Source organism: Marmota marmota, unplaced genomic scaffold (genome assembly GCF_001458135.2).
Source record: "Marmota marmota marmota unplaced genomic scaffold, marMar, whole genome shotgun sequence".
Classification (NCBI taxonomy): domain Eukaryota; kingdom Metazoa; phylum Chordata; class Mammalia; order Rodentia; family Sciuridae; genus Marmota; species Marmota marmota.
Window position 1 is genome coordinate 47,769,332 of NW_026000229.1, and position 12,285 is coordinate 47,781,616.

The window sequence follows — 12,285 nt, forward strand, 5'->3', positions numbered from 1 at the left end:
GGATAAATGGGTCAGCATATGAGTAGTATACCTTATTGGTGAAGGATTTCTGTTGTCTTGGAAAGCCAATTTTAGCTGACTGTTTGGAGGGAAACCCAACTGATGTGGTATGAATCAGAGGTGAGAAACAGGTGGTCCTTACAAAGAATACACAAAACTAGGATGTCATGAACGAAGAATGAATCTAATAGTTCAATAATACATTCAAGAAAAGCAACAGGCAGGATTTTAATAATTTATATGAACAGGTTTAATGTAACATGGAATGCAAAAGATTAGAACCATTAATAAGTATCTAATTCTTCAACTTTAAAAAATAATTGAAATAAATAAAATCAAAACAAGATAGTGATCAGAATAATAGTACCATTATAATCACATTAAATATAAAAGCTTCCATCAGTATTTTAACAATGTGGCAATTATAGTACCATACATTTTTAAATATCACTCAAATTTTATAATCTGTCCATGTTTCATAAAAATGTTTGACAAAAGAAAGGTTTCAGATACCCATGAAAAGAGAAACTGGGATATGCCTAGAGTTGCTAGTTCACTATTAAAAAGGTACTTTACCTTGGGTTCAATCACTAGTACCACACACAATTCCACAAAAGCGTACCTTGGCTGGCCTGTTTTATTTGCCCTTGGGCAAATTTATTGTTTTACAGTAAGACAGGTGGTACTTGATCTCCATAGGAACAGTATGAACTTTTACTGAAACATTTAAACTACTGTACTTAAAATCTTGTCACATTTTATAAGCTAATTTTTCTTTCTTTACAATGTTGACAAAGTTATTTGCCAACATTAAGATGGACAAACTTAGTTCTCTAAGTAATTTATCCAACTTCCTATAATATGTGAGAAATGATACACCTCTAGGTTTATTTAGATGTTTCTTTGAAACAAAATATTTAATTTTGTGAATGTATATTTTTTAAAAATGAGCAGCAAAGACAGCAGACCTATAACTCCTTACTACCCATACTCTTGACTATCAAGAAATGAAGCCAAACTTTAGAAAAATACAATGCAAGAAAAGATTCAAGTTAAAAATATATTCCTTTGGTTAAAAATCATCCCCTTTGATAATATTCATTTGTAATCTAAACTCACAGACTGTCCCACCATCTTAAAGTAATCTTCTAAATGTCATTAAACTTGTAGTAGTCCAATGTTTTTTCAGTCCAGCATTATGGAGGTCACTGGGTTGCAGTAACAAAAATGTTTTTTTATTCTAGGAAGAATGAAGTGCTGTAGCATTAGATCCTCTCAAGATTTTTACTGTAGAAACCTCCGACACATATAGTTTTCTTCAGATACTGTATATCCAAACTTCTTGTAGAAACCAACATTTTCTGGTAGACATTCAAGAGTGATCTTATAACAGTTCAGTTTCTTGCTTAGCAAAGTAAGAGTTGATAATAACCTAAAATTTTAAAAAGGGAAAGTGAGGAGACAGCATTTATTAAAATGAATTTCAATAACAATGTGAATTGATGTTACAGAAAAATAAAACTTCGGTCTTTATTAGAAATAGGTATAAATATGCTATGATAGGCAAATTATAAGTCAATAAGCATTTAAATCACCAAAGCATTTTTACTTAGTTTCAAAAACTTTATCTAGTAACCTCCAGCTCATTAGTAAACAAGATAAATTACCCTAAACTCTTTAAAGGGACTTATTCATGTTAACACTGAAGACTATCAACTATCAACTTGTGTAAAAATATGGCCAAAATTATTTAATAAAAGGTCTTTGTTATAAATCTATTCAAAGTAATTGGTAGTATACAGCCTTCTAACATAAAATCGGTACTTTAATAGTTTCGTTCTTTAATTTTGTTTGTTTGTGGTACTGGAGATGGAACCCAAGGGTTGCCCACATGAATGTACTCTTAACACTAACCCTAGCCCCATTAATAATTTTTAAATCAACATAGGTTTAATAACAGATGTACACAAAGCAAAAGAGTATACATCTTTACAAATCCTTAAAAGAGACATTCTTTTAAAATGTAATGTGATCTAGCCAGGTGTAATGGTGTACACCTGTAATCCCAGCTAGTGGAGAGGCTGACACAGGAAGATCTCAAGTTTGAGGCTAACCTCATCTTAGATTCTGGCTCAACAGAAAATTTGAGAAGGTCTGGTGTATAGTTCAGTGCATGTGACCCTGGATTCAATCCCTAATACCAAAAAAAAAAAGTGACTCTTGGTAACAGTATGCTTTCAGTTTTCAAACTCTGAAACTATTTAATATTTTTGTCATTAAATTCAATTCCAAGCTATAGAATAAAAATTAATTCAGAATTAATGTAGCCCAAAAAGAACTTCAAAAAGGAAAAACAAAATTAACAGGCATTTTAGCAAGAAATGAAATGAAACGAGTATCCAGTTTACCCAGAGTTACCTTCTTCGTTTACTTACAATTTGCCAAGCTGCTTTCCTCTGCATTCATCACTAACAACAACATCTTCTACTCTTCCTCTCTGAAAAGTAGTTTACAGTGTTTAGGACTACTCATCCAGTTTTGTTTTCAGATAAACCAAGTGATAGCTGGTAAGAATTTATTGATAATGTTTTGTAAACTTGAACTTCATAAGAACCAAAATGCATTTTTTTAACTTATTACCATAGAGGAAATAAAAAGAATCAATTTTTAGTTTAATCATTTTCTGGTTATATCCCCAATCTCCCCCACTCCATGTATTAAAGCAAATCTCAGAATCTGTATCACCAAAAACAAATTCTTTCCATAAACACAGTACACATCCATCATTCTACTCTGCTCAATAAAAATTTGTTTCAGATAGACAAGTAAAATTTTATCAGTTTCTAGTGGCTTAACCCCCACCCCCAAATTCATAAAGCATGTGATACATCCCATGTGTTCTTATTTTCATTTTCATTGGGTTTCTTATATATTTATTATACCATGTGAATTTTATGAGAATTGGAAGACATAGTATTCTGCAATCTTTACTAACAAGAAAATAATAAGAAATTTCTGCTAATGCAGTACAAAGTATTATTTTTGGAAAAAAACATTAGGGATTTTAAACATTACTCCTGAATTTAATGAAACCCAGTTTTTCTATGACTATGTCAAATCTAAAACCTTTATATAACAAGTTTAGTAAGCAGTTAATACACTTAATGTTTTCTTTCATTTATAATTCTCAGAAACACACCAGGAAATTGCTTATTGCTAAACGATTTCTAAGAAAACAATGAAAAGCAGTAAGAAAACATTTGTCTAGCAGAAATTCAAAGTCATTTTTGCTAGAAAACACCCATTTTACTCACAAGCATTAATGTGAGCACATACCTTAGCACAGGAATGGATGAATTTATGTTCTATTATCAGAGTTGCTGTAGCAACAATCTGTCCTACAGTCACATCTTCCACAACTGTAACATAATAATCCCCAGATTTCTTCATATGCTCAAAAGATTCTGTAGAAATTGGAAAACAAAGAGTGTTACATGGTAGACTTATTTTATTAGGTGCCATAAAAATACTAAGATTGGATGATTTATTATTAAATACTTAAAGCTATTTTACCATAGTAATTTATATTCCATATCTAAAAGCATATTATCCAAACAAAGAGTTGAAATATCAACAGTCAATATTAATTGGACTATGGTGCATACATTTAAAATAATCTGCTAGCAAAATATAGTAAGATTGACAGTTATTTTAGATTAATAGTACTTAAAATACATACAAATTGTATATGTTGCTATTTTTATGACTAATTAAAACTTCAATACTTTATTCAATATGTACTCAACAGATATTCAAACTTTGCAGATTTTAAGAAGAATGTGTATTCTGTAATTTCAAAATTTAACAAATTTTTTATTTTCCTTTTGTGATTTCAACTATTTCATAATTACATACTTGCTCTTTTAGATGTTTTGAAACCATCCTAAAAGTAAGTGAAAAATGTCTCCGTTTCCAAATAGTTTTTCCAAAGTCACATAAGAGGAGCATAGCTTCACTCCCCTTAAGTGATTATTAATGCTTATATTGCTGAAAAAAGAATTTCTCAATGAATCTGATATGCATGCAAAGAGAAATTCAGAAGTTAAAAACCAAACCTAATAGGTCTTGTACTGTTTATTTATACAGAGAGGTAGTGGGAAGAAGAAATACATAAATGAGAATTGGAAAATGTTGACCTTCATTTTTACCAGAGTCAGAATACAAAACAAACTTACCTACTAAAAGGAATAAAGAATTGTAGGAAACAGGAAGGGCAGTGTTGGGAGTACTGGATGAAGTTGAAGTTCTGGTCCTTTCCTTACTAATAACTATCTGTGGTCTTGAGTAAGACATTGGATCTCTCTGGATATCCATTTTCTCAAAAGCTGGGATGGGGATGCATGTACAAGATCCTAGGCTCAATCCCCAGCACCAAAAAAAAAAAAAGCTGGGGTCGGGGTAGTGGGCTAGACTAACGGATACCTGCCAACCTTGAAATTCAATATAAGAACAAAAGTACATATGCTCTTGAGTTTTGAGGGTGGGGGAAGGTTGGTAATGAAATTTCTGTGAATAATCTAATCATATGGAAGGAAATAATACAATAAATTAAAAGTCTTTTGATCTGCACCCTGCACTTTTGTAAATGTAGGTATTTAGCAAAACAAGGTAGTTACTATATTTGGATTCTACAACAAGTTAAACATTAAAATAAAAATAGCTAATCTATTACTTCCAGCTGTTTGAACAAAAACAAGCAGGCACTGAACAGTGCTCTAAACAAAAATAAAATCTTACTTCCCTTTAATTTTATTCAGGAAACAGAGGCTATAGTACTTACTCATAAACTGTTCAGGGTTGACAACTCCAGTCTCTGTTAGCTGACCCAGTACCTTAAAAAACCCTTGTTTGAAGACCAGATTTCAAATCATGAGGAAAGGCAAAATATGAAAAGAAGTAATATGTTAAGTTGTTGTGAATATGGGCAATCATTTTTTCAAATTTTCCATAATCATCACTTAACTATTATTTCTTGAATCATACAATAAAGGTAATAAAATATTTGAACAACATTTTTGCCTGCGCAAAATTTTTGGAATAGTACAAACTACGTATATTTTTTCGACATAATCTTTGTTAAATTCAGCACAAGGAATGCCAACTTTTCCCAAGTTTCTTACTATGAACAGATATAAAACATTTATCAAAATATAAATAATATAACGTTGACTACAATTTTAAAGATTCGTAATTTTATTATATCTAATATTAAAAGTACACTTAGAACTTTGAGAGTCTTTTCTAGACTCAATAATTACTTTGACCAAAATTATGTTTCTTCAGGTTTCTTACCCAGAAGTAAACTGAGAAGTAAAATGCTGACTTTTGATTAACAAGGTTTAAGTTAGTTTGAAGAATTTAGATGTTAATAAAAGAAGTATATAGAGGGGCTGGGGATGTGGCTCAAGCCGTAGCACGCTCGCCTGGCATGCATGCGTCCCGGGTTCAATCCTCAGCACCACATACAAACAAAGATGTTGTGTCCACTGAAAACTAAAAAAATAAAATATTTTAAAAATTCTCTCTCTCTTTAAAAAAAAAAGAAGTATATAGAGCCAGGAAGAGTGGCGCATCCCAGCAGCTCGGCTCGGGAGGCCAAAGCAGGAGGGTCATGAGTTCAAAACCAGCATCAGCAACTTAGTGAGGCCCTAAGAAACTTAAAGAGAGATTGTCTCAAAATAAAAAATATAAAAAAAGGGCCAGGGATGTAACTCAGTGGCTAAGTGTCCCCTGGGTTCAATCTCTAGTATCCCTGCCACACCCAAAAAAAATAAGTACATAGAAACAGACAACCTTTTCAACTTAACCAAGGAAAATTATCTGTACTTTCATTTCCCATCTGGCTTCTTAAAAAGACCTAATGTTGTTATAATAGTATTGTGAAATAGTTCAAATGACTTTAATATAATAGTGCTCCTTCCAAAAAGACTTTTCAAACAAATATGCAATTATCAATAATTGGAAGGAGTACTGTTATGTTAAAGTCATTTGAACTATTTCACAGAACTATTTAGTCTTAGCCATGATAGACATGTATATTTCATTATAGAGTGAAAATATATTTCTCATAAACATATATTAGTCAAAATTGAATTTTCCAGTCACTAAAAAATGAAGTCTAAAAATAATCCTAAAGACAAATATTTTTAAAATTTATCAGTGTCATGTTTATAAAGAAAACAGAAGGCCAACTATAATTCTAACCAGGATTTCCTCACGGAGTGATTCCATACCTCTATTTAAGTCAGCAGTGCAAAGAGGCCTCAAAACCAAACCTTCTCCGGGATGTGTTGGAGAAATGGCTGGAGAAAATGTTGCTGTATTCTGACTCCAGTCCACTTCTTTGAGTAGACTTGGGTCAAACATTGGCGTTTCATCAGGTTTCATCTTTCCAGTAAGGTCTAAAATAAAAATTTAAATGTTAAGGCATTTTGATTACTAAAAGAAAATTATTATGGTTGATGATAAAATTAATGAGGCATTCTATAACAGTTATACAAGCTATTTTGCTTTAGCCTACCAAGAATCTAATTTCAAATGCCCCAACTACAGATTGATCTCTTGGTCTCTCGATGTGTGTGTGTGGGGGCGGGGGGGTATTTTTACATCATGCTTTGTTGGGCTTGTTGATGCGTGTCTGTATTCCTAGGAACTCTGGTGGCTGAAACAGAATGATCAACAGTTCAAAGTCAGCCTGGCAACTTAGCAAGACCCTATTTCAAAAAAAAAAAGACTGGGATAGAGCTCAATGGTATAGTGCCCCTGCGTTAAATCCCCAGTAAAACACACACACACACACACACACACACACACGTCATGCTTACTATCAGAAAGTGGGAAGTGGGATTGTTAAGTGTAAAGACTTATTGAGCATATCACTTTTTTATATTAATCATGATGAACGCTAATTACTGAATTATTTTGTGTTCATTAGCAATACTGGTCTTAGCTATGACAGATAAGACACTAAAGATAAATTTTGTTTTCATAACAGATTTTCTAAAAATCTGTAACATAAGTTACTCAGCTGCATCTATGCAGTTTAAGAATAGCCAGTGTTTTCATGCTATTGAAAAATGACCAATTATGGTATTTCCCTTGCTTTTTTGAACATTCAGAAATGGGCAGATTCTCACTAGTGATCTAATAAAACTAAGACTAAATAATAGATAAAACAGTAGGGAAAGATGAAAATTTTTATGAAGTATAAAATGGGGTGGGAGGAGCACTTCAATAGAGTACAGAGCTGCTCAAAGAAATAGGATCTTCCTGCTCATCCAGGGACTAAGTAAAATCCTCCAACTTTCATTTCTAGAACTATACCCTTTCAATTCTATTCCTATAAAGAAACATTTATTGAAAGAGCAATTTTCTCATAAATTAAATACCTATTTTATAAGTCACAACATGCTTTATGGCAAATAGACTTAACTTTTCTTATTAAATTTCTGCCTGTGTGACCACTCTATGTAACTATACAGGTAATGCTGCAGGTTAGTATAGGCTTTGGGAAGTTAGTGTTGTGTAATAACAGAATTCAATACTTCCTCAGCACCTACTTCATGCCAGGCACTCTTCAAGGGACTTGACGTATTACTAAGTCATTTGCTTCAAAAATCCTACAGACTAGGTGTTGTTATCTCCATTTCAACAGATGAAGAAATAAAGGTACAGTGATATTAAATATCTTGCCTGAGGTCACAAAATTTAGGAAGACAGGGCTTAAACCTGGACATGGAAACAAGTGGACTTGTTAATTCAAATGTCAACTGTGATCTTGGTTAAGGTAATTAAGCTCTTAGAATCGTGTTTCCTCATTTGTAAAATACAGATGAAATTACACAAATTTGAAAAGAATTATTATATGCAAGCAAGCACTTAAAATATGTGGCATACCACAAAAAAGCAAGATACATTCTAATTAGTAATAAATTTAAAATTCATTTTACAAGTTCTTTTTGCCTTTAATTCATGATTTAGGCACTGCTGGATACAGGGACTATAAAAAGAATGACAAGTTGTTGTGTTTATATTAAGCCAAAAGTTACTCTTCTTGGATAGGAAAAAATTAAAATGTAGTTTATTACATAGAATACTAAGCATTTTTCCTCCTCACAATTCAGATCAAGTTGTGCTGTAACACTATACCTAAGTTGAACAATATTGAAGAAAGAATGTAAACTGTGATGATTAAAACTCTCATATCAAATTAATAAGCTTACCATCCATCCTAAACAGGTTTTTCATAGGCATACATTTTAGTATTTGTCCTGGTAGTTGGACCATTGAAGCTGCTGTATAAAATCTCATGTGAAAGATGGGCAAAAAATATTGTTTTTTTCAGGTATGCAGATCTGCTGGTGTCCAACTAATATGCTGGGAAAAGTAAATTTTTTTTAGTTCCTCAAGGTAATACCGTATTAAAACATTTGAACGTGTTATTTCACATATAAAAGCATGACATTTAAAGAAACCTCAAAAGGGAATTTAGATAAATATTAACAAAACGTCAAGGGATTTACTAGATTCCCTTTTCCCTTAAAGTTGCCAGAATTTATAATAAAATGTTGACTGGAAGCTACACAAAAAGGGTTACTAATTTCATGAGGAAATTACACAGAAGAATTAGTCTGTGAAGCCTTTAATGAATTTAATCAGTAAATATTTATAGTTCTGTGATTTTTCTCTAACCAGATGGTCCTGTTCTATGAGTGATAAAGCACTACTAGCTGACCCTTGCATACTTGGTATTTGTTAACTCTTTTATTTATTTAAAAAAGATAAATAAGAGAGAGAGAGAACTTTTTAATATTTTTTTTTAGTTTTCGATGGACACAACATCTTTATTTTTATGTGGTGCTGAGGATCGAACCCAGCGCCCTGCGCATGCCAGGCAAGCGTGCTAACTGCTTGAGCCACATCCCCAGCCCTTGTTAACTCTTTAAAACACAATCAATGATACATAATGATTTTATCCCTCTTTTACATACAAGGAAGCAGGCACAGTAATTTGCTCAAGATACCAGTGCCAATAAGCAACACAATTTAGAATTCAAAACAAAGCAATAGGGCAGCTTCACAGGCCCTGGATCTATATGGTGCACAGGGGCCCAGCACTTGGTTTAATACTCTGCTGCTACTACTTTGAAATTTTTAAGAATTTTTTTTTAACAAGTGCCCTGCATTTTAATTTTGCACAGGTCCCTACAAATTATATGGCAAGTCCTGCTAGGCAGAATGACTTCAGACTCTTAACTATTCCACTGAAGATAAACTAAAAGTAGATGAAGTAGAGGAATTTCCTTCTTTATTGTGCATGGTCAATCAGTACTTGGTTACCTTTACTTTGGAAAATGAGAATTTCAGACCAATCTGTTTCAAAATAAAAAGGACTGGCAATGTAGCTCAGTGATAGAACACCTTGGGTTCAATCCTTGGTACCGAAAGAACTAAATAGGTAATTTTAATTGGCTTAAAAAATAAATATTTTAGCATTTTAAGGTACCCACAGATACTCAAAACTAAGAAATTTCACTAAAGGTGAAAGCTGAATCTTATCATCATTAATGGCCTTATATTATTTTTAATTTTTAAAAGTAAACCCTGGAACTTCCAGATAGCTGAATATGTGAAGGCTCCTGGAAAGTGGTGGGTTCAGAGAGGGCATGAAAGTTCTGCACACCTTCCCACATACCTCACCCTAAACAACTCTAAATCTGTATCCTTTGTAATATCCTTTATAATAAACCAGTAAATAACTGCTGAAGAAGCTGGGTATCCCTGAGACAGGCCATTCTCATGGCAAAGGTCAGAAATTCAAAGGGGCAAGCAGGAGAAAAAAAAAAAAGCAATTCTTAAAAGTCTCCACAACTAGCTATGAACAAAGTCAAAAAGTGGGAAAGTCACTCTTTCTACAATGAAACTGTACTAAGGAAGAAGGGAGATGGAAGAATTGTAAACAAATGACTCTACCACAATTTGCCAATAATAATTTTTTGCTTAAGCAATTTAAATTTATTCATTCTAATTAGTTAGACATGTCAGCAGAATGCATTTTGATTTACAGTACACAAATGGAGCACAAATTTTTATTTCTCTGCTTGTACACAAAGTAAAGTCACACCACTTGTGTCATCATACATGAACTTGGGTAATGATGTCCATCTCATTCCACCATCTTTACTACCCCCATTCCCCCTCCTTCCCTGCTTAAGAAATTTTAATTCCATATGTAACACTAGCTACTAAATAAATAATACAGTGATTGATTGATCCAGCTAAAAGTATAAGAACCAAAAGTCTTTATATAATTTAATTAAGATTTACAACATGGAGCAAAAGAGGAAGAACCCTCTTTCTGGTCAGGAAACTATGAAGATGAGATTTATGTATTCAGCCTCCTCAAGAACCTAATTGTACAGGTCAGAAGACTGTAATCCCAGCGGCTCTGGAGGCTGAGGCAGGAGGATCTCGTGTTCAAAGCCAGCCTCAGCAAAAGCAAGGCGTTAAGCAACTCAGTGAGACCCTATCTCTAAATAAAATACAAAACAGTGCTAGGGATGTGGCTAGGTGGTTGAGTGCCCAAATTCAATCCATCCCCACTTCCAAAACAAACAAAAAACAGAACTATAGAAAATAGTAGACATGTGGAGACTGAAAAAGTTATAATGGTTTTAAGATTCTTCACCCTGTTGTAACTTAATCCACCTTTACTTCTGTACTTCTTGAAGTTTGGTTATGTGGGAAAAAAATCCCTTAAAAAAGGAAAAAGCAAAAAACCCTAAGCCCCCTTAAATATTCCTCAAGAAACTTTTCTGTTTAACTGCTAAATTAGCATGCATTTACAAGGCCACAATTGCCTAGCCTAACCCAGTAAATATCTGATGAATGAATAAAAGACTTAACTGGAGATCATATTTCAAGGGAAAAACATTTCTACACTGTCACAAGCGATATCACAAAAATCATACATCAAATTCATTTTTACTACTATTGAGAAACTTTCATTAATTTGAGTACTTTTAGACACAATTTCAATAAGATGGTTTCCCAGCCTCTATATCAGATTAGAATACAAATGGGGAAGAGTTGCTCCTAGAAGCAATTTGAGAGCAACAAGTAATGGACACTGGACATGAAGATTTACAAAGAACATTTGCTGATAAAAGCGCGCAAATGCACCAATTTACAAAAGTATTTTTTGATAGCATTAAATCTCTAACATCTAGACATTATTTCCAGTCGACTGATGAGGAAGCTGGAGCACAAAGAAGTTTCAAGACTTGCTTCACTGTAATAAGTAAACTGGAACTAGAATCCTGTTTCCCATGTTGAGCGCTACAATAAAGTAAGTACCAAATGGTACTGACTGGTAGTTATTTCCCCTATTCATCAAATCCCGTCTAAAACATGTAAATGATTTCCTGAGACCTATTCTGGATTCGTTTCGAGTGATTAGCCCAACAAAATGAATCTCATAATTGCCCTTTCAATTTTATGTGAAATTTTTTAAGAGTTCGGCTTACATAAACACCAGCTAGTACAATAGAAATCACATAATACTCGCTGTTTCTAGGGGCAGAAGCCCTGAGAAAAGACACAAAGGATACCCCTCTCTTCCCGGGGAAGGCCCCCTGATGTAGTCGGTGATCTTCAGAGCGATCAGGAGAGTGTCCTCAATGGCTCCCACCACTATGGGATACCCCAGGAAAGGACGCGAGAAGGGACAGTGGGTCCGTTGGCTGCAGAAACGGAGAGCAAGGGTCTCCATCTCCCACGCCAAAGCCCGAGAGTGGAGTTAGTTCGACCCCAGTCCCAGTTTCTGCTCTGCCAGGCCAGGACCCCTGAATGGCGTGACCGTTGGCCATCATCCTTAACCTCTGCTCCTGGAGCGCGTCGGTTCAACTTCCTGGGAACCGCGCTCGACACCGCCAAGTGCACACAGCTGGCGAAGATAAACAGCCCAAACAGAACCCCTTCGGGGCCTAGCCCTCCTCGGCTTTCGGTAAACCTGAAGACGAGTTCCCGACGCCCTCAGGACACCGGGCCCCTTCTCACCTGCAGAGGCCCAACCGTTGGTGCTCCTCCTCGCACGCGTGGGACTCTCCTCCACCCAGCTACACGGCACCGGATCCGGATCCGGCTTCAGCGCCAGCCCCACCTCCTCTTGCACCGCCCGCGCCAGAGCCGGGAACCGCAACCCAAACGTGGCAGGGCCAACGCCTC

General features: G+C 34.6%; 1 protein-coding gene across 3 annotated transcripts; it reads right to left on the reverse strand.

Annotated features, from left to right (window-relative positions):
* Positions 1-352: 352 nt before the first annotated feature.
* Gnpnat1 (glucosamine-phosphate N-acetyltransferase 1) lies at positions 353-12,279 on the reverse strand. Of its 3 annotated transcripts, XM_015480892.2 has the most exons (7): positions 12,118-12,279; positions 8,283-8,436; positions 6,294-6,461; positions 4,841-4,903; positions 3,337-3,464; positions 2,436-2,497; positions 353-1,432 (listed from the first exon to the last, which is right to left on the reverse strand). In XM_015480892.2, exons 2-7 carry the CDS (start codon positions 8,368-8,370, stop codon positions 1,285-1,287), a joined length of 657 nt encoding a protein of 218 aa, XP_015336378.1. In that variant the 5' UTR covers positions 8,371-8,436; positions 12,118-12,279; the 3' UTR covers positions 353-1,284. The 3 variants fall into 3 exon arrangements, with proteins under 3 accessions (XP_015336378.1, XP_015336379.1, XP_048649627.1); XM_015480893.2 differs by lacking the exon at positions 8,283-8,436; XM_048793670.1 differs by lacking the exon at positions 353-1,432 and having other exon boundaries at positions 2,472-2,564.
* Between the last annotated feature and the right edge of the window lie 6 nt (positions 12,280-12,285).

Excerpts from the sequence above, each read along its gene's own strand:
- Gnpnat1 (XM_015480892.2), bottom strand. The coding sequence starts at position 8,370 with ATGAGATTTTATACAGCAGCTTCAATGGTCCAACTACCAGGACAAATA. Across the intron at positions 3,465-4,840 it reads CAACCCTGAACAGTTTATGA|AATCTTTTGAGCATATGAAG; the intron begins GTAAGTACTATA and ends CAATTTCTACAG. Across the intron at positions 1,433-2,435 it reads GGAAAGCAGCTTGGCAAATT|GTTATTATCAACTCTTACTT; the intron begins GTAAGTAAACGA and ends TTAAAATTTTAG.